This window comes from Camarhynchus parvulus, chromosome 1 (assembly GCF_901933205.1).
Source record: "Camarhynchus parvulus chromosome 1, STF_HiC, whole genome shotgun sequence".
Taxonomy (NCBI): Eukaryota; Metazoa; Chordata; class Aves; order Passeriformes; family Thraupidae; genus Camarhynchus; species Camarhynchus parvulus.
This window is the reverse complement of record NC_044571.1, coordinates 26,614,251-26,636,850: the sequence shown is the minus strand read 5'-3', so window position 1 is coordinate 26,636,850 and position 22,600 is coordinate 26,614,251. Positions and strand designations below refer to the sequence as shown.

The 22,600-nt window shown below is 41.1% G+C and overlaps 1 protein-coding gene across 1 annotated transcript in view; it reads left to right on the top strand.

Moving 5' to 3' along the window:
• GAS6 (growth arrest specific 6) overlaps positions 1-22,600 on the top strand; it is a 39,770-nt gene that overhangs the window by 8,984 nt on the left and 8,186 nt on the right. The window contains exons 3-11 of the mRNA XM_030958906.1: positions 5,508-5,532; positions 6,361-6,423; positions 10,734-10,856; positions 12,431-12,550; positions 14,577-14,702; positions 15,919-16,040; positions 16,160-16,278; positions 16,671-16,860; positions 22,223-22,387. Of these exons, the coding sequence (XP_030814766.1) occupies positions 5,508-5,532; positions 6,361-6,423; positions 10,734-10,856; positions 12,431-12,550; positions 14,577-14,702; positions 15,919-16,040; positions 16,160-16,278; positions 16,671-16,860; positions 22,223-22,387 (1,053 nt within the window). The remainder of the gene's footprint in view (positions 1-5,507; positions 5,533-6,360; positions 6,424-10,733; positions 10,857-12,430; positions 12,551-14,576; positions 14,703-15,918; positions 16,041-16,159; positions 16,279-16,670; positions 16,861-22,222; positions 22,388-22,600) is intronic.

Below are 22,600 nucleotides of genomic sequence, written 5' to 3'. Positions count from 1 at the left end.
TGGACAAAGAAATCTAAAAGCCACCCTAAGCAGCTGTAGCTTGGGTAGTAGGAGATGAGGCTGCTTTTGGATTATAATGTGACCTACTTGCTTCTCTAGCACCTCGCTTCCCAAATTGTGGAGAGAAATTCTCTTTGCTCTTCATCTGGAGAATACAGATTGCCACAAAGCACAATAGGAAGCACATTACCCTGGCTGAGTGCTGTGTCCCTCATGATGAAAAGGAAAGCTTGTGCAGGCAGCATGGCATTCATTTGAGCATAAATTCTGAAACTACTGATTCTATGTATTTAAAATTCTGCATTGCAGAACTGCTTCATGCCCTGACACAGGAGGAAGGCCCATATCGTTCAGTGTGAGATTTGCTGGGCACCTAAAGTCTGGGGCTGAGTTTTAAAAAAAGGAGGAGAGTTCTCAAGCATTGCTGAGATTTGCATTCTCAGGCTGTAACAGTTGAAAACTAGCAAACACTGAGTTACAGCCTGTTATGGTTGGTAGCAGTGATTCCTTCAAGGATAATGCAAGCCCATAGTGTGGAAACATGAAGAACATTTATAAATGAGGTCTGGCCATGCCCAAGACAAACATTCAGTCCTGAAGGAAAGAGGAAAAGGGAGAGTCATTATATGGAAATGAGGAAAGGGCATAATGTGGGAGTTGTTGCTACTCTCTTAGATGTAACTAGGTAACTAAAAAAGTGCTTTTTAGAAATCACTGTTGCTAACACAAGTCAGTGAAATGCTCCAGTGTTAGTGGCACTGCAGTCACGGAATCACAGACTGGTTGAGGTTGGCAGGCATCTCTGGTCCATCCTCCTTGTCCAAGCAGGGCCACCAGGAGCCAGATGTCCAGAAACATGAGCAGCCTTCCTATAAACTACGTATTTTATTTGTGGCCTCTAGAGCTCAAACATGATTTTTGTAAGATTCTGTGCCTTACAGTCTTACCTGACCTGGTACTCAAGCAAAACAAACAGAAGCAGTAAGCAGGCCCTTTTTTCTGAGGTCTCCAGTGTTACCAATTACTTTAAAGTAAAGCACCAGTGAGAACATTTTCCTGGTGTTGACAGGGTCATTGTTATGTTTTCAGAAGGGCTATTTTTGTACAGTGACTCATGTTAACGCCTGTTCTGATTTGGTGTTTTTCCATCTTCTCTAAAAATGCAGCAGGACTAATGCATACCCTGTATAATTACAGTAACTTCTGGATTTTACCACTGTGGACTTTGGCCATAGAGTTGAAAAGAGATGGTGACCCCATCCCAGTGTAGGTTTCCTTTGGCAGGGGGGCTGACATAGGTGTTTCTGCCCCTTCCACTCCACAGCTGTGAATTCTTACCTTCATGTTGCTGTTCTCCTCAGTTGTTTCAATGAGAGGCATTGTGGGGGTGGCCCCAGTGAAACTGTTCTTATCATTTGGAAGGAAAAAAGCCAAATATAAAAATGAACAACCTAGAGTTTTGGGGGGGGTCATTTGCTTGGGTCAGTTTTTTTGAGGACATTTTTAAAATTATGCTTTCTTAGGTATCCAGACTAAATGTTGTAGTGGCTGTTTTATCAGGATAATAGTAAGCTCCAGCTGCAGGTGGGAGAGGAACACCTTAGCCCCATGAACAGAATTCTTATGCCCATGCTTGGTGTCACTCTGCCTTGAAATAAAAGCATGCACTCTCAGATCTTGAACACTGTTGTGGAAGCAAATAATTGCATTTAATGCTTCAGAGGACTTGCTTCCAGCATGTACATACATTTGTGTGAAATGGGTGGGGGCTGTAGAGCTTAAATCTTTTCTGTTAAAGCACAGATCTGTCTCTTGGGCAGCAAGAGAAAGATCTCTGGAACTGAGCTGAAATAAGCAAGCCAGGACCTGCCTGGAAAGGCTGGCCTGGTGCCCTGCTTTCCACCTCACTGAAAGGGTGGAGATGTGTACATCTCAGGCACTTCCCAGTCTCTCCTGTTTCTTCCTCTTTACCTGAGATCTCTGCTGAGCTGTGCGTTGGGTGGCACACAATGTGTAACTCATGGGTGACTTACAGCTCATAGGACAAGTTTGACCTGTAGTGGCAGCAGATAAAAGATGTCATTTACAAAATTCATGTTACCAGGGCACCACAGGCTGCCAGTGTCCTGTAGCTTCTCCCATCCCAGCCATACTGGTTGACAGGTAGAAACCAGACAGACAGAAAGTTTGCTGGGTCACAAAGAAGAGAAGTGGAAATTTAAGTTTTCTTGGCAACAGTCACAGAGGTTGGAATTTTGAGGCTACATTTGTGGTGTTTGGTCTCTTGTGGAGGTCAGAGCTTCTGCAGCCTTTGTCTTCCTTTTGCCAGCACTGGGACATTACTGCTGGACAGAGGGATTAGAGAGCTTGGTGAGGTCAGTGTCTGTGCAGCAGCCTGTCCAGAGGATGTTTATGTCCAACACGTATGTGTTTATAGCTTTTTATTTATAAAGCAAATTGCTCCTGCTTTTATTTTCAGCAGTAATTAGGAAGCAGATCTAAAGGGGAAGGGCTGAGCACACTTAAATGTTGACCTTTTTTATCAGAATCCAAGCTGAAAATTTAACACTTACATAATTCTGTGGTGATTTTTGCCACCCTAGTGGTAACAGTTAAATAACTTCCTGTGTTTTGATCCTGTGAACAGTGTGTGACTTTCTGGATGGTGAGAAGTTTATTGAGCCTGAAATTGAAAGTGGCTTGTTGAGAAATCAGCAAAATAGTAACAGAGAAGCTTTGCCAACTCCTTCTTAGCAGGCCTCAAAGCACTTCTCTTGGCATTTTTGTAGAATCCTGAAAATACAATGGAACACTTCTAGTAGAAAGAAGATGAGTTGCACACTTTTAACAGGGACCTAACCCTGTGTAGGATTTTCATTTTCTCTGACATCTGGGGGTCATTGAGACTTAATACATCACAGAAGACTGAAAAGACACTGAAGAGTTGAGTGTCACATGAGAAATAACATGTATCTGTATCAGGTTAGGTGCTGCTTGAATTTTTAACTGAGAAAACTTCTCATCAGTGTTTTTTGAAAAGGGACTGCAGTTGAAGCAGCTTTCTTTTCTCAAGGTATAAGATCATTCATCCTTCATTCTTGATCAATCTTTTCTCTGAATGTAAATGCATTGTCATTGTATTTACAGAAGCCAGCTGTAAGAAAAAATGATTATAGAAAGAAATGAAAAGTTAATCACACAAAAATGAGTAATGTTAAAGCCTGTGAGCATGTGTCTTTATTTTAGAATAGTAATATCAGCAAGGTTTTGTAAACCTGGAGAAGTGCTACTGATCAGCCTTTGTATACTGAAGTGCCTTTGTATAACATAAGCAAATGAGAAAAACAGGGAAAGAAGAGCTAAATTTCTAGTAATAGCCTGCTGTTTCAATCACTTGGCTACATACTCTGTGGAATGAAGCTTGTGGTGTACAATGCCTTGGAGTTTCACTTATCTGCTGTTCAGCTGGCATTGAATCAATACACAGTCAGTTTGAGTCTGGAAGTTATGTTTACAAAAGTAAATTCTGTACCACTTTTCAAGCACTCAGCTCATTCATTAGAGGTCAAGGAGAAAATGCCTTTGCCACCACTGACATGGAGCAATTAGGCTGATAGCCATGAAAATGAAAACTCCTATTTATTGTCCTGTCAGTGCCAGAATAGTTGTTCTTGTCAGAGTCTGGATTATCCTGTTGGTGGTTAAATACATCTGCACATTCTTGTGAAGTACAAGGAACAAAGGGGAAATAATGAAAGAAATGTTTGGAATATTTTATTACATGCCCCTATCTTTTTCTTCTCAAGCGCTAGTTGAAGTACAATTCGTGGTTATAGCACATATGAGCACCCATCTGAATATTTAGACTGCTTAGATTTATTTTTATTTTGACTGCGTTTTTTATGACTCGTCTTTTCCAAACTAAACTTTAAAAAAAAAAAGAGTGAGCAAGGACCATAGTGGGTTCTGAGCTCATCACTCTGATGATACATTTCAAGCTGAAGAAACATTTCAAAGCTCAGCCCCAAAAGATGCCAAGCATATCACTCTCATATCAGAATTGAAAATTAACATTAGTGTAAGCTGCTGCTTCTACTTCTTTGCTGATGCTCTCATAATTTAGGCTGAATATTTACATGGTGCATTTCAGTAACTGGAGCATGTTTGCCAGAAGCAATTGATTCTTCTGGTAAATGACAGCAGTGCAATTGATTGCACTGGACAGTCCAGATCAAACTGAACCATGGTGTGTGCCTGTCCCTGTTGTTTATACATGCCTGTATAGATCCAATCCAAACATCTGTAATAAGCGGAGAAGATAAAATAGTTTCTTATCTTGCACACTGTATAGACCAATTAAATTTTGTAGAATGCAGGGTATTTACCATCCCAATCTCACTGAAGATAATGTTATGTGGAAATTGCTCCTCTTGCATAAAAGAAAATTATACTGTGCATATGCTGTCATAATTAGCTGAGAAGTAGTTTATTTTAAAAAAAATTAAGCACTGATACAATGCATAAGTTTTTCCTCATTCAATACCCCAATTACTATTTTTAACTGTGCTTGAATTAGTGACATATATTATGAAAACCAGCATGATGATGGAAAAAAATGCTTTTTTCCTGGCCATGAAGTTTTGTATTTTTTTAAGAATGTGATACAGTTTTCAGCTTCAACCAATCTCCTATTCTTCCAAGCAGCACAACTGCATTTTTCTGCTGTTCCCCTGTGTTGGCGCAAGCAGTCATGTGGCTTGCCAGGCCTCACCAGGCTGACTGTTCTAACATGCAAGGTTGGATTCACATCGCAGGATGGGATACTATATAGTATCCTATATCCTTCTCTGTATGGCTGCACTTCGTTGATGCAGAGTAGGGAACAGTAATGCATGACCATGTGGCATGAGAAGAATGGCAATGCCCTTTGCAGCCTGGTTTTAGAGAAATGGATGACAATTTTCCCCCCTCTTGCAAAGCACCATTGCTCCCTTCTTTGAGCATCCAGGATGTGATGTGTGGTACAGCAATGGGTGCTGTTTGAGTTGTAGGGTGCTCCTTGCGAGGGCAAAAAGTACTTTTCCTAGTGCCTGTGGTGTTTATGCCCATGTCCTGCCTCAGCAGAATGCCTTTGGGGAGGCACAGGGTGACTGAATGATCCTGTGCTCTTCCCTCTAGGGTTTTGCCCCAGATTCCAATTCCTTCCCCCACCTCATGCCATCAGCAGCAGCTTTATCTCTTGGAGGATGTCTTCATGCTCAGTCACTGACCAGATCAGCTGCCATCAAAAAATTCCTTTAGACAAACTAATGTTGCTTTACTTTTCAAATGACAAAATGCATGTATAATACTATGCTGCTTCGGGTTCTGAATAAAACAAAATTAGGTGCTTGGAATTATTAAACAACTGCCATACAAGACCACTAAAGCTGCTCTTAAATAGCATGAAAATAGAGGCAAATATGATTCAATAAATCTTTGCTTTTTTTTTTTTTTCCCTTCTACAGGAATATTTTTACCCGAAATACTTGGGTGAGTTGCAGCTTTTATTTCCACTTTGTGGGAGTGCTGGTATGTGCCTAACACTGGAGCTTGTCACAGCTGAAGCCTCTGCTAAGGAAAGGGATGGAAATCTGATTGCAATAAACATGCATTGCTAACTTTTAAGATAGACTTTATGTTCCTTATTGTACTTTGAGGTGTGTGTTTTTACTTATGTGTGCATTTGCAGACAGAAATGCTTTCTGTGTTTTCTGCATGTTGAAATCTTGACGTTGCATTTATATCAGTGGCTTGCAGTATTATGAAATAATTTGTAGTTTTCTACCTTTTTCTCTTTTTAATGAAGTTAGTTTTTAACTAATCTCCTTTTAAAAAGGAGATTCTTTTTTAAAGAGAAGAGGAAAATGAGATTTTTTTTTAAAAAAGAAACAGGTGCGAGATTGAACTACTGGCTTATTCTATTGACTGTATCATAGTCATGGCATTGTACTGTTTTCTATGTGTGTTAAAAATGATGTATTTAAGATTACAAATGCCACAGTGGGAGGAAAAAAACATGTACTTTTTAGATATTTTAAGAAGTTTAGATGGTCAAATTGGAGTAGCTACTACTGTAGTTTTAGAATAATAGTAGCAGCTGGTTAAGTGATCATCTTCTTCAAATGGCTTTTAACTGTTGTAGATCAAAGCTAAAAGATTTCAATGAACTTCAAAATTTCACGGCATCTGGGAGATGATAATATTGGATAGATTTTGCATCCACTTTCCAAGTCCTTGCAGGCCAGGTATCATTTTACATGCTTTGAACAGCTGTCCTTCACCACTGTAACAATAACAATTTCATTTTCTGTTTTTCAGCTTGTATTCAGAAATATGGGTCGCCGTATACGAGAAATCCAGACTTCCTTACATGTGTTCATAGTAAGCATTTTTGGTTTTTATATTGTAGTTAAATGTTCTCTCATTCTACCTGAAGGTGTGGGACTAGCTCAGCCATCTCTGACTTTGGTAGTATTTCAATACTGGTCTTCCTATTCTCCAGGCTTAAGATTCCATACCACAAACAAAATCTTTCCCATTTTATAACCTCATGTCATCTTGCTGTCATGGATATTTTATGATGCAAGGTTCTTTCCCACCAGTTTCCCAAGTTCGAATAATATGAGAAGCAAGAGGGACAAGAACTAGGAGGTGTCATAAGGCTGTACACAATGTTTGGCCCCTTGTGTTCTATTCCCTTGAATGCTGGTTTTGGCTTACCCCATTAAGGAACCTCAAGAAAAGTTTAAAGTCAAACCAGGCTTGTGCCAGCCTTCTCTGCTTTAAGAGATCAGTTTCATGTATCATGTGACTATGCTTTGAATATTGCTACCTTTAAAACCTTAAATCAGTTTGGAAGCCAAACTGATAACTTTGTAGAGGGTGAAGGGGTTTTTTTTGTCCTTCACTAACACTAGAGAAGAAAATTTAATGAATTCTTCTAATACCTTTCTAGTTGCCTTTAGTCAACGTTTTACATTTATAAACTGCATTAAAACAACCTTTTTAAAGACTGAATTCCAAGATTAATAAGTGGTATGTGAAGAATTTCCCTCACATATTGCAGCAGTATCACTTATGGATGTTGAGTCCTTTGACCTGGGAATTCTCAGACCTGTGGTACCTGTGTTGGCTGCAGTATGCCAGCTTGTTCAAAGTGGGATGTGAGGCTGAATGCTTACATTTACTTGTGCATGTGGCACAGCAAAGAGGCAGGAGTTTCTGCTGAAAATGGTGATATCAACTGGGAACATTTGTTCCAAACAGCTAATCAGGGTTTCAGAAATGAGAGTCTAAAGGGTAGCGATGAAAAAATCTGAAAAAATAAAAGCTGAATAATTGTTTTTAGGGATTTCTGCCCATTGCAGATGTGGTGGTTTGGAAAGAAAATGATAATATTTTCCCCCATTAAAATATTAACAGGTTTTTAAATGGCTGAGTTTTGGCTAGCCATCATCAATTCACAGGAGCAGTAACAGAGAAGGAGCCTGAAGCGCGCTTGGAAGAATGACAGGCTTCGTGCTTGGCCAGTGCTAGTGTGTCTCTTAATTTTTCACAGATGCTGCCAAAAGACTGTGTAGCTCTATGGGTTTGTGCCTGCAAGACACTTCTAAACTTTGTTTCTTAACAGCGTTTCTCCTCCCGAAACAAGGCAGTGGAATGTTCTTTTAACCCGGTGTACAAAGCTACTGAACAACCTGAGGGCTGGAGGGTGATTGACTGCACAAGTTTATACTGGAAATAAGGCAGAAATTTTAAGTATGACTGTGATTAGACAGGTTAGACAGAATATGTGAGGATTCCTAATTTCATAAACTCCTGAGATCAGGTTACAACTAGGATTCCCCTCCAGATTCAGAGGATTCCATACAGTGTGTAAATAGGTATTTCCATCATGGGTGCTTACATGAGCAGTATTCCCACCAGAATTAACAGAGAGTTAATCTCCTCTGGTTCTAGAGGGATTCCCCCAGCCAAACTGTGTCCGCTCTGAGGAGACCTGAGTCCCTCCACAGACTCTGTTTACTGTACTATCTCCACTGACTGCAATGAGTGTTTATAATTGCTTTACAGATAGATGCTTACTTTACACAGGGATACTGATACTTTCTCTGCATATCTGGATCTTTTTCTAAAAGAGATCCTGCAGGTCATCTAGGGATTAAGGATTTGGTTCTGCAAAGCTTTGGATAGCTCTACAGGACTTTTGGGGACTAAAGCTACACATGGCCTTAAAAAACACCATGAGATTTTTGATGTGTATGTGTGCCTGCTTTTTACTATTAAATTACTGAGTGTAATATCATTTGTAACCTAGCATTTTATGAAGTTTCAATATGAACCATTTTTTGGGTATCAAAAAATAAATTCACAGAACAAAGTAATGAACTAAAAGTGACGGTCAGTGGGCATAAGCAATGTCTTGTTTCCACAAAGATTTCAAAGATGGAATTGGTAGTTCTGTTCTGTGTCTGCACTTATGAGCTTCATAGTGCTATCAGACACAGCTCAAAGTACATGAAAAGGTCATGCTCATCACTACTTTTAACAGCTTTACCTAAATCTGTCATGTAAATGAGTGGAAACAAAAGCTCAGTTTTTTTCTCTTGCAATGGTTTCAGTCAGGAGCACCTTCTATGAAGCCAGCTGAATAACACAACTTTGAAGCCACCAGAAAAGTATAAGAGTGTGTCTTATGTTCTCAAACTCTTGTGAGAAGTTGTGCATAACCCCGTTGACTTGATTTGCTTATCAAATGACTGAAAACACTGACATATTTAGGAGGCTTGGTGGGTGCTGCTAAAAAAAAAAATCCTTGGTTTACTATACCTAAACCCTTCTGTTTAATGTAAACATTCTGATGTGTCTAGGACAAGGAACGTCCAGGACAGGCTTACTGTATTGTGGCTCATTGCCACCTTAACGTGGCCTCTCCTTCCCCAGCTCCTCCCCCTCCAGCAGTGTGTCAGCTGGGCAGGGATTTACTGGGAGGGGTTCTGGCAGGTGGATGTTAGGACTGCTCATGTAGCTGTGTTTTGTTTTGTGCGGCCTGGCCTCTGTGGCTATGCCTTTGCCCCAGCTCTGCACAGCTGGAAGGTTTTGTCTGAACATGGGGAAATGCTTTTTTATTGTGAGAGTGAACCAGAACTGGCACAGGTTGCCCAGGGAGCTTGCGGAGTCGCCATCCCTGGGATAATCAAAAGCCTTCTGGCCATGGTCCTGAGCTGTAGGTGGCCCTGCCTGAGCAGGGAGGTCACACAAGTGACCTTGGAGATGCCTGCCAACCTCAGCCACCTGAGATTTAAATCCAAGACAGTCAGTGCAAACAAAAGTGCAGTTCAGTGCTTTATGAGACACCAAATGGAGCTGCTACTGCCTGCACTTACAGAAGTGTTAAAATTCTTTCAAAGCAGTCCTTCATGACAGTGACTTTCAGGATCACACAGAGGAAGCTAAGGAGAGACATGTAGCAGTATAATAATCCTGACAAAAGTAGGAGTCTTAACTCTTCTCAGTTTGAGAAGTCTGATGGGGCTGCTAATCTACAAACAGTTCATCTCCTAAAAGCCTCTCTGTCATGTTTAGAATATCAAGAATCCATGCTGGACTCAGCAGAACCAGTGCATGGAAACCAGTGCAGGTCTTTTCTGCTGCTCTGCTGCTCACTTAGTGTGTACACACTGGGCACTCAAATGCTGGGAGGAGATATGTGGGAAGAAAGGCTCTTGAGCTTTTCAATCTGCAGAATGAGCTCCTGCACTGTTCCTTCTGGTTAAAGTTGTGGAAACAGTTAACACATTCATGTTTTTGAAGACCCCTGATCTAGAACACTGATGTTAACAGGTTACTACCACATGATAGCTAGCAACTCATTTTTTGTGGAAACAAGGGTGTTCTCTCATCCTTCCTTTAGCCACCTCTGGGAAGCACTGTCCCTGGGTGTTGTGCAGGTAAGTGGGTAGGTGAATTTGGACAGGTGACTACAGTTGGTGAGTGGCTACATGATACTTGGAGATTCATTCCTTCAGTCATTCCCAAAGTGTGGTGACTACTCCCCTGCTTCTTTCCAATGAGGAAACTCATTGCCAGATCCTGGAACTTGGCTTAAAAATCCCCATTTGAACATTGTGCTCTTTGTAAACTGGATTAATGGTTTGCTATTCCTTGGTCATTGTTATATGGGTATTCCTTTTTTATTTACATTCTATGTAATAGAAAAGATCTATCAAAAATTTCATTTAAAAACTTTTGCTAGCTAGAAATCTATCAACCCTGGTAAGATCCTCAGTTTAGCTACCAAAGATGATTGAAAAGAGTACCCATCCTTTCTTGAGTACTTTAGTTGATACTATTTTTTTTATTTTTCTCAAAAATTAGTGATAGTAGAAAAATAATCTACTTTGAGTTGTTTCTTTCAGGATGTGTCCTTCAGATATGGGGGTGGTAGCTCACTCCCTTTTGCAATTAAGTGAATTCCACTGCATGTGCTCTGTAAAATTCCTGGCACAGCTTGTTTGGCATGTGAGCACTAAAAATCAGCTTATACTTTTGCCAGGTGCAAATATTTTTGAGTGATTCCCCAATACTGTTTAAGCTTTCCATCTCCTAATGAGAGTGAAACACCTTGTTGCCAGTGACTTCAATGTATTGTTCTGTTTTGTTTTGGTTTTTTTATTCCTTCTGTAAATCAGATTTGCCAAACCAGTGTTCTCCCAATCCTTGTCACAAAGAAGGGACCGTCAAATGCGAGGATCTCAAGGGGGATTTCTATTGTGAATGCAAGCGTGGCTGGCAGGGAAAGAAATGTGAAAAAGGTAATTTGGTTTCATTATCTTTTATTCTTGTAACAAAGATATTTTTGGTTTTTGCTGTATTCTCAAATGGTCACTGATACTGTGCTGCACAATTCAAAAGTCACAGAACTGAACCTAGGTTACACACTGTTCATGTTTTTACCCTTCTGGGAAACGGGTAGTTTTTCCAATCAACTTTTTTTATTTGACTCTAGTGGAGCTCAGCTTGGTCTTGGCAAGGTAATCCAAGAAGATATGCTCCAACATTCTGCTCCATCCCTCTGAAAGCAGCAGCAGAAATAGAGTAGAAGTGGCTTTTCAAGCAGAGCTGCATCAGCTGCTGCTGTGAGCCCTGGTGTAACAGATCACAGAGCACAGAGCCAGAGAAGCTGGCCCATCTTCCCATCTAGCATCCCCACAGTGGGAACAGTGACTTCCAGTTGGCAAGTTGAGGTTTGAGTCTGATGACATAGATTGATAAAATTAGTCTGTTGAAGCCTCCTTGCTAGTCTGACCTTATTCCATGTCCACTTAATTCCACATATTCCATTGGTGTATTTCCATCACCTCAAAAGAGAATTTCAGACAGAAACTATTCATGCAAGAAGTTCCAGCTGCCCACAGAGTTTTCTCTACAAGTTATCTTCCCTCCTATTGTTTTCTGGTTTCTTTGGTTCTTTTTCTCCTGCCTGCAAGGCTTCCTGTCAGGGCCACTGCTTTTTTGCTTGCCAATAGTAAATAATGACTAGAATTGTATTCAGCCAGTCCAGAATTGTGGCAACTGAGACAACAGGAGATCCAAGCCTTTCCTTCTCGTGTAAATACTGTGTTGAGTTTATAGGATCACTCAAGCATCTTATTTAATCAGTTCAGAAAGCAGACCAGTCAGTATCCAGTTGGCTTTGAGAGCTCAGACACTGATCAGTCTGAAGCATATTTCCTTATTTTCTTTTAAAATGTCATGACATGCTGTTCTACCCATCAGCTAACTCTGGAGTCCCGTAGACAAGCAGGACATAATGAGCAGGTAGGGTGGACTGAGGGTGAAACTCAGGCTCTGCTGGATTTTACAGGCTTTTCTGCCAATTTCAGTGGGGCACAGTTAAGCTCACGAATGTTCAGCAGGTGTGAACTTAGGTGTGAACTTGGAACTTGCTCTGTTCTCACTGAGTTCTGTAATAGTAACAATATAGTGTTCCTGTTTTATTTAAAGGTTTTGTCCTGAATTACTGGCCATAGCATAATCTTAGTACTTAGTTATGATATAAAATACATAACTAGTTTGCTTCTGCAAACAAGCTTCTTTGCCTCCACAGTCACTAAAGATACTTTTATGTATTCTCAGAGCTGTGAAGGAGATACTATTCAGTTACAGATCCTTCTCTCTCCCTTTTTTTTTTCTTGTAAGTTAAACAAAATTGAGCTTATATGCATGAAGCATTTGAAAGAAATCTTTGTGCTTTTTGTTATCACTTGTTGCATCTGTAATACTGTTTCTTGTTTGGTCTTTCTCCTTCTCAATGCCTCTGGCACTGTGACCCTGTAGATTATTTACAGATGTGAACAGCTGACTGTGGCACTTTCTTTTGATGTAGATATTGATGAATGCAGAACGCAGAACGGCGGCTGTAACCAGCTCTGCCTCAACAAGCTAGGCAGCTACCGGTGCTCATGCTACAGTGGTTATGCTCTTAAAGACAGCAAAATATGTGAAGGTAAGCTTTGCTGGGATTCTCAGTTTGCTTCAGGGGGTTGCTTCAGGACTTGTGTCTGTATTTTGGAGAGCTGGGTTGCCCTGAGCAGTCCTGGTCTGCTCCCTAGCCCAGCAGAATCTTGCTGGTAGCTCCTCTTAGATTTACTCCACTGGGGTTGTGCTGGGTGCTCCAGCCAGCCTACAGGCCTGGGCTTGTCAGCAGTTGGACCATGATACTCTCAAGAGCATAACAGAGGCGTGATTCATGGAGGATTTGTGGCTTGGATTGTGCTAAGTTGGTTTAGCTGATCAGTCCTCATATCCTGACATTGAGAGGAAGAAGCGCTGGCCAGATGTGTTGTTATGATTCTTTCCAGTCTCACAGTGTTGTAGTATGTGAGCCATTTGTTTTTGTTTTGTGTGTTCCTTATTTTATTATTTTAGATTTGTATGTGTGCAGCAGCTAATGAATTCAGATAGATACAGGTGGCTAAATTCACTGCAACTCAATATTAATAGGTGTAGAAAGGCCCTAGTGAAGTTTGGCAGCTATTTTACATACCAGCTGAGAACAGAAAATGAGGACCTGAAGTTTCTGATTGAAACTGCCAAATGAATTTACATAACCAAAACTTAAGCAACTGAGATTTTAAAAGTGTTAAGAGACTGCATGCTGAGACAAACTCAGTAACTCAGTAACAGGTGGCTGTTAAAGTTATGTTCATCTTATGAAAAAGGTATATATGAAAATAAAAAAAACAGGTATATGTCTCTTAGAGATGGATGTGATGACATATTTCTAAACAATTTGTATACATGATCTGAACAACTTATTAATGCAACCAGCAAAAAGAAAAAGAGCAAGATTTTGTTTCTATTTCACTCACACTCTAAAAAGTGATAACTGTATAGATTACATGGTATCCATTCCTAAGGGGAGCAGCAACTTAGAAGAGCCAACTTCACTTTTGGATTGTCCTCTGGTGCCAGCCAGCATGGACAGGTGGCTGGTGAGGGGCTCACATATGTGTTTGTTTTCCTGTGTGTGTACATTTGTTCCATACCCTGTCTCCTAGAGCACTGTGAGCACTGCTATATAAGCATTCAGTAGCTTCAATATGTGACCTTCCAGCTGCTGAGATTACTGTCAGGTGCGGTTATTGATAGCTCAGATTTATCATTGCATTTTGACTTTTTAAATGTTTGTTCCTGTCATTGTGGGCATACACACAAAAGTTCCCTCTTGTCTTGATTTGTAGACTAAGCTACATGGGGTACTCAGCCAGTTCACTCATACGTGGGAAAATCAACAAGAGTAATGAGTAATTGTAGTTTTAACACATACTAGAAAGCAAAAGTAAATATTAAACTCTCAGTACACTACAAATGTTTTGTCAACACTGAGATTTTGCAGGGTATTAGTTAACATGTGAGGAAAACAATCAGGTTTTTTTATGGACTTCCAGTTCATTGCCTGCCCTTATGGCGAAACCCCACATCTCTCTGGCATGGCTTGTTCTCTGGGACAAATTGGGCTGCCTCAATTCTCCCTTGCCACTACAGACTGGCAGATCTTAGCTTTGTAAATATATGAAAATGTATTGTTTGCTTGTCTGAGGACACAGAGCAGAAATGTCTGAAGTGCCACAGACTGAGTGTTCCTTCAGCATTTTGGATAATATTCATGCTGCCACTCCTAAGTTTCTGCCTGTTGCTTTTTTAAACCTGCAGTTTCAGTCCCCTGATTGGAGAGAGTGGGCCTTTTTGGTTTTGTGGTAGTTGTTTCGTTTTACAATTTTTCTCCCGGTTTACTTTGCCTTGCTTTTTCCAACAGTGGTTAATGGCTTAAGGTAAAAAAGACAACTGATTTTTGAAGCCTGAAGTCACTTCTTATAGCTAGCTAACCCTAAAAGTAGATTCTTAAAGATACTGGTTTTTTTCAGTTTTCAAAGTAATGCAGGGATCTCCTTGCCCTAAGCTCACTCTATGTGAAGAGTGAAGTGATTATACTCCTCTGAAGTTGTGTTGTTTAATTGCTTGTTTTGCAGACATAGATGAATGCACAGCATCAGCAGACATCTGTGGAGAAGCTCGCTGTAAAAATTTAATAAGCTCATATGAATGTCTTTGTGATGCAGGCTACAAGTATGATGACGTGAGAAAAACTTGTCAGGGTAAGCACAAGAAATGTGTTAGCATTTATGATATAATTTAAATCTGTAGAACCCCAGAAATTTAGTTTCAGGCTTCAGTAAAAGCTTTTTTTATTTCTTTTTTAATCTTGCTTACACACTGGAGTTCTGTTCCCTTTCCCTAGTTAGGAGTGAGTTTGTGGTCACCTTTGAGTTCATGGAGCTTGCTGTCATCTTTGAGTTCAGTGAGTTTGCAGTCGCCTTTGATGACTTGAATCGAGCTGTACGAGCCAAAGCACTGAGACTCCTTGAAGTTTCAACAAGTGCAAGATGTGGTGAAAGCTCAGAAGCATCTGTGCATGTTGCTGTCTCTCTTCATAGGACAACAAAAGTTACAAAGCAGTAGCTCTTTTTTCAAAACATGTCTTGTGGTATTACTCTGAACTAGGAATTTAATATGTACTGGAACCATGCAGAGTTCTGCTGGCTACACTGCTGCAAGCTTTCTCAACAGAGTAAGTTTTGGAAGTATTCCAAAACCAGCATTGTTCCCTGCCTTTTGTCTAAGTTAATTCAAATCACACTCCAGCCAGTCCTGTTGGGCGTTAAGTGTTAAACTCTGCCTGAAGAGATCCCTGTGGGCTGTCACACTTTGCTTTCCTGCATTTGTTTGTGAAGAAGATAAAGAATAGCTGAAGAAAAGAAGAAAAGAAAACAGCAAATGAGAAACTCAGGTTTTACATGCAGTGCCTGACTGCAAGGAGCAGAAGCCAGTCACTACAGGCATAGCAGAAGGGGCCTGAAGGGAGGAAGTCTTGTCTAGGAGTTAAAGCCCAGGGCTCTGCTCCAGCAGACAAGTAGTTGAATTCTGCTTCCAGCCTTCCCACTGACTTGCTATGTATCTTTAGGCAGCTGGAATCTGTCTGTGAAAATAGATTTCACAGAATAAGCTGAGTTGGAAGGGACCCACAAGGATCCAGGATAGAATCTAACTCCCAGCCCTGCACAGCACCATCACCAACAATCACACCATGTGCCCAAGACCATTGTCCAAATGCTTCTTGAGCTCTGTCAGGCTTGGTGCTGTGACCACTTCTCTGGGGAGCCTGTTCCAGTGTCCAACCCTCCTCTGGGTGAAAAATCTTTTTCTAATATCCAACCTAAACCTCCCCTGACGAACTTCAGGCCATTCTCTCAATTCTGTCATGTTTAAACTAACTCAGTGTTTTTGTCTCTCTTCTTCACTGGTCTTGTGTAGATATAGATGAATGCAAAGAACACCTCTGTGAACAGACCTGTGTCAACTCACCAGGGAGTTACACCTGTCATTGTGATGGCAGAGGGGGAGTGAAACTTTCCCAGGACATGAATACATGTGAGGTATGTCAGTGTTCATTGCTGGAACTGCAGACAGACCTTTACTTGACAGCACTCTCTTTGGACAGATTCTTTGTCCTGTGTGAGGAGAATAAGCACTCAGAAATGTGTTTTGATTATAGAACATCATACCATGTGTGCCTTTTGCTGTTGGAAGGAGTATTAAATCCTTGCACCTGGGGAGGATGTTCAGTGGCACTCCTGTTATCAGGCTGCGCTTCAAAAGGAAACAACTGACGAGGTGAGGACAATTTAGAATGACAGTGAAATGCTCTAACTGGCTTTGATGCATGCAAGGGAGTTGTTACAATAGTAATTGACCCTACATTCATCATTATTTGCTTGGATTATGAAGTCCTGTTAGGCTAAACATTACCTAAACCAGTAATTGAGAAAGGCAGCCTTCACCACAGAGCTGTTAGGATAATTACTGAAATATAGTATTGTATTCTTTATTCTTGATGATGTTTTAAAAGCTGTACTCACATCTTAAGGCTTTCAGGAATGCATTAAAAGCTAGTATGTTTTAACAGAGCTTTAGAGCTGCTAGAATTGATGCTATCTGTATGGAAAGTACTCTGTGGTTTTTGAACTCTGCATAACTAATTTATTTCTTGGCACCTGTGCGGTCAGACTTGTGGCTGAGTTCGACTTTAGAACCTTTGATCCTGAAGGTATCCTTTTCTTTGCTGGAGGCCATCAAGACAGCACATGGATAGTGTTGGCTTTGCGCAAAGGACGGCTGGAGCTGCAGCTGAAATACAGCGGGGTCGGCCGCGTCACCAGCACCGGGCCGCTCATCAACCACGGCATGTGGCAAACGGTGAGCCCAGACCTGCGGGGGTCCCACTCCTTCCTGGCCTGTTTGGGATGCACTCATCGAGTGCAGATAGACTTTGTGCATTCATGGGAAAATGCTTTTCCAACCTGTCTATCCATAAAGGCATGCCAGTATGTTATACATTCCAAGGTGAAAATATTTTTCCTAAGAAATTGAATTATACTTTATATCCATTGTAATATACACTGCATCTCTAATTTGCACAACCAGAGCAACCACTTGCACAAACAGTGCCTTTGAGATGCAGTAGGGCTAAGACGACTTCACATCTATTCAAGAAGATGCCCTCTGGCTGAGGGCTGGAAGTCAAATAAAGAGATCCTTCCCTCTTGCTGTTCTTTTAAGTTTCCAAGTGTGTTTGGTATGGGGGGGGTGTGTGGTTGCTTATGTTTGTTTGTTCATTTGTTTAGTCACAGGCCTCATATTTTCTGAGGCCTTGACAAATCTCTTATGCTACAGTATACTTTTTATAAAGTCTTCAGGCCTGTTTATATACAAAATAGACTGTTTCCCTTGTAAAGATATTGGGGTCTACTATAGCATCAAGGAGTTCCAAAAAAGGTTGGAAGAGACCTCTAAAACCACAAAGTCCAACTGTTAACCCAGCAGTACCACTGTATCCCCTAAAGCATCTTTTTATTGATACCATCATCCCAGCAATCTCATGAGATTGTAGGGATTGTAAGGGTTCGTGTTTTCTTTGCACTCTCACAGACATCAGCTGGTGATTTTGGGAGTGTTACAGTTGTTGCCATTTGTGCCAGGATCATGAAAAACATGCTGCAGTATGATCTAGACTAGATGAACAGTTTATACATGCTTTCTCACTTCTGCCTTTTCCTCTCCTTTGATTTTTTCTTACTTAATTAGTTCTTTTAACTTTTAAATTGATGTGCCTCTTGGGGAGTGGGTGGGAAGTTCTCAGCTAACTCACATATGAGACAAATGCAGATACTGGTAACTGTGAATAATTTTCTGGTTTACATTTTTTAGTATATAAAAGCTCCAAATTATACATTAAAGAAAGAAGCAAAGTGGGGAAAATTTTTTTCTAATTAATAAATGAAGAAGTCCTTGAATACATTCACTATCAACCACTGACATTTGGTAATGCTTCCAGCAGATGAGGTGATGTTTGGTTCAGTTCCCTTAATGACAGTGAAACAATTTTAGATTCCAAATGGAGAACTGTAGAGGTTCAGTGAAGCTGTAGATAAAATGTGTGACATGCTGTATCTTTACATATAGGAATAGCTTCAAGCCAGTTCTTACCGAATTTTATGGTAAGAGTTGTTCTGCTAATTAGAAATAGGAGAATTGTAATTGCCTGCAAAGAGAGGATGGTGACAGAAGATGTGAAAAGCAGAGTGGATGCCACTGGAGTGACTTGGGAGTCACAAAAATCAGCAGTTGTCAAGCTAATTCATTTAATAGAGGAGCTAACATACTTGCTAAGTGCCTGACCTCATTATGAGATAATTACAAACTACCCCATATTAGTTTGAGGGGGACACAGCTGAAATGTGTTTTCTTTTTTTCAGGGAGAGAAGGCAGTGGGATGAAAGTGTCATGTTTAGGCAAGAATTAAATGTCTCCTGCTAGCTATCAGTGTCAGGGCTCATATCCCTAGATATCATCCTAACCAAGGAATTGCCTGGCTGAGTGGCTGCAGCAATGTACCCTGCACATTTTCTGAGGGATTGTGTAAATCCCCCAAAATCCTTCCCTAAGGCTTTTTGGGGCAGTGAAGACCAAGCTGTGGGTGGTGTGTGGGGCAGGTGTGCAGGAGCCACACTGATGGGGGGAAGGCAGAGGTGTCCCTGCAGCCAGGGGTGCTGCCCTGCCTGTGGGCTGGGCAGCTGCCAGAGGCACAGATAGTATGGCACGAGTGCAGGAGAGAGCATTGTGCTCTGCTGCCACAGGAATGGACCTGGAGCAGGTCCGTGGCCATAATTCTGGTGACTGTCTCCCAAAGTGAAACAGTGCAGTGCTGATACTGCCCCAAAGCAGAAGGATTTACCCACGGATGAGCAGCAGCAGGAGGAAGGAGCTTTTAGTCTCTTGACTTCTTCCCATTTTACACCTTTGAGACCTGGGACCTTGCCTGGTTTGCTGGGGGGCTGCTGTATTTTCTCATCTCTTGCTTTCACCCTTGAGATACTTGGCTCTCTTCTGCTTGACATCTAGTGTCACACACCTCTAAAGGCCATTTAATCTATATGGCTGAGTGATACAACTGTAAATATGTTCCTACATTTTATCGCCTCCCACATTTCTCCATTTGTCTCTCTCTGGCATGGTTTTTGATTTAGGAAATCCTGTTTAAGGATTTCTTTTTACTGTCTCCTATTATAAAGCATGTAGCCACACATTTCGTTTTGAGCGTGGACTTGTGTGTGTACTTTGCAGCCTCACTTTCAATGAAACAAAACCCAAACAAACTTCAGATGTCAGATGCAGTTGTGAGCTTTAGTCTGCACTTCAGTATGCACAGAATCAAGCTCTTAGTTTTGGCTAGATCTTTACCAGAGGGCTTTGGATACTGGAGAGAACTTCATATGGGCTATGAGAAAATAGCAATTTTACTATTTAACTTTCAGCAGATGGAAAAACAAAGAATATTTAAAAGCAAAAGATATGAAAAAGCACCAGCAGTGTTCTCATCTCTTGAGCAAAAGTTGCATACTTTTACTGAAATACAATGGCATTTTCAAAACTTCAGGCCAATATTTCTACCTAGGTATTTTCTCTGGTGTTAATCCTTCCTAAAATATTTTGAAATGGGCATTGAACCAGCATTGAAAACACAAACAAGCAAACCTCAGGAAACACTTTTAATGTGGTTATTTGTGTGTAATGCAGCTGGATGAAGTGGCACGTATGAAATTATGATAGTAGGGAATGCACTTGCCTTCTGTTTGTTTTGCATTTCCAAAAAAAGTCATCATTTTTTCTTATTTTCGGTGTTCAGTTTAGTCTTGCTCTGAGGACACAGTCTGGTTAGCAAAAATAATAACTTACCTGCACTGTTAAATGTCAGGGCTGAAAGTTAAGCAATCACAAGATTGGTATTTGGTTTTAACCCTGCAGCTGCCTGTAGGTCTGTCCCTTTTCAGGGCTGTCCACTTGCTTTTCAGCAAACAGTGGACAGGCTGGCTGTGTGCTATGAGCTATCCAGGGCATGAATCCAAAACACAAAGCTGCCTGCCCTTGCTATGCCTAAGCATGTGGGAACCCTTAGCTATGAGGACTCTCCTCCTGAATGTCCCTAAGCCATGGTGGCATGCAGCAAGCAGCTTCTCCTTGCCACAGGAGTAGGGAATTGGAGCAGGATGCTAGCTTCTGAAATGCTTCCTCTTTTGGTTTATATGTGATGGTGGTGCACCAGCAATTAAGCTTTGACTATAAGTAGCAGGAGCTTAAACAGCCAGAGGGCATTGTAAAGCAGGCAGAATGTAATTTCCTAAACTGGAATCTGTTGAGAATTCCCACAGGGATTAACCCCTTCTCTTATGGAAGTTTTCACTGATTTGTGTTTGCTTGTATTAAAGATCAGATGCAGCTAAGAACTCAGAAATTTTTTTTATTTATATGTTATTACTTGCTATACAATCTAATTAAATTTTAAAAGGCCCTGAATTCTGGTGGCCCTCTAAGTAGCAGTGTTTCTTCAGAGTATGGGCACTGCTGCAGCTGGCTATTCCCAATTCCCTTTTGCTCTGTGCCTGCCCAGTGTCTGTGCCAGGAGCAGGGAGATGCTCTGTGCCAGCTCCTCGTGGCACTCCACAGCCTGGAGCATCAGGGCAGTGGTGACCACAACACTGGGCAGAGGTGTCTGTGTGAGTTTTTGGCTACACAGCCTGTATAGCTCAGCCAGCTGGGCTGAGGCTGCCACAGCCTGTGGGCTTTATGTTCCCACACACTGGATGGCTTTACCGGCATCCAGTACTCAAAAAAAGCTTGTTTGAGACTGGCTGGTGTGTCTCCATGAAATGCAGTGTGGAGATGTAGGTGCTGCTTTAAACAAGCAAGCTGCAGACAAATAAATTCATGTCCTGTAGGATGTGGCACAGAGCAATACACCAGGTGGAAACAGTGTTGTAGCAATATAAACCAGATTGTACTGGAATTCACAAGAGAAGAAAAAAGGAAAGTCTGTGAATAATCTTTCCTACTATCAAATTCACTTAATCTTGATTACTGAAGACTGCAACTCAAAGGGAGTGCCCAGATACAAAACTGCTCAACCCTGTCCTCCTTTATGTTACAGCCACAGAGCAAGAGCTCAGAATGGCTGATAAGAGCAATTTTGGGACTGCTAGTCAGAATACAGAAAGAAAGATGCTCAGGACCTGCCCTGCTAGCAGGGAGAGGGCAGGACATGTCTAAACATCCTCTGAAATAGATAATTGGTTTATACAGCAGCTCACTGATGGAAGCAGCTTCTGGGTGTCCCAGGGAACAGAGCTGTACAGATGAAGAGTGAGTAGGTGGAGTATCTGTCATAGAGTGGGAAGAAGATTATGAAATAGTGGAGGTGTGTTCCTTTCTTCTTTACAGAAGGATTGGGATTGTCTTATGCTACAGCCACAGAACGCCCCACTGGTAGCAGGACCCATGTCCAAGGCAGCAGAGTCTTCGCTGCTGGTCAGTCTGGTGCACCAGCTTTGGGCTTCACCTTCCTTCCCTCCACAGAAGATTGATAGTGCTTCTCTGTGCAGCCTGGTCATAATCAAAATGATGACATCTTTTTTGAAATTTCAGTGGTAATAGAATCTTCCTAGAAGTAGCTTTTCAGAGACATGGAGGGAAAACTTGCAAATGTTTTTTTGAGAGAAAAGTTATTGCCTATTACACATTTTTATTACTCTCTCAAAATCTCCATTCTGTGTTGTGCTTTTTGAAGAGGTTGATATTAAAAGACTGGGCCTGGGAGGCTTCTGCATTATCTTACACTGATCCAACAAAAGACATCTTGTTTGTCCTTCCAGCTTTTCCTTTCACATGCAGTTGCAATAGGAAGTTTCTCATTAATAACTCATTATTGCATTTACATTTTGCAAAAGCAACCTACAAAAGTCATGTATTTAATCCACTCACATTTTTCTGTAGCTGTTTTGAAGTAGGTGGACTGTTTTCACCACTAAGTTTAATCACAGACTGCTTTCTAGAGTAGATTTACATATCAAGGTGGAATGTAACTTAAAAGGTGAACAAAGAGGTTTGGGGACTGAAAATAGTTCTTTATCTTGGGGATTTCACTGGGGTCTGTCCTGTACCTGCAACTGCAGATATTAAGTTCTATTCATACTTAAAAACTCAGTTTGGAATTTTACTTTTTCAGATCTCTGTTGAGGAACTTGAAAGAAATTTGATTATAAAGGTCAACAGGGATGCAGTTATGAAAATAGCTGTCTCAGGAAACCTGTTTACACTAGACAAGGGAGTGTACCAGCTGAATTTGACAGTAGGAGGCATTCCTTTCAAAACAAAGGACCTTATTCTACCAGTAAGTATAGCATGATAACTTCTGTTCCTTTGCATGCCTGAAGGGCTTGAGTTCATCTTCTCTTGGGGTAATGTAGGTCCTTCCTGAGAGCTGTTCAACCTGCCCTGAAACAGGTGGAATTACCACCTTCTGGATACAGCTATCTGCCCATTGACTATAGCAGGAGCCTAAGCCAGTAGCAAAGTTGAGTCTCCAGATTTTTTGATTGGTAAG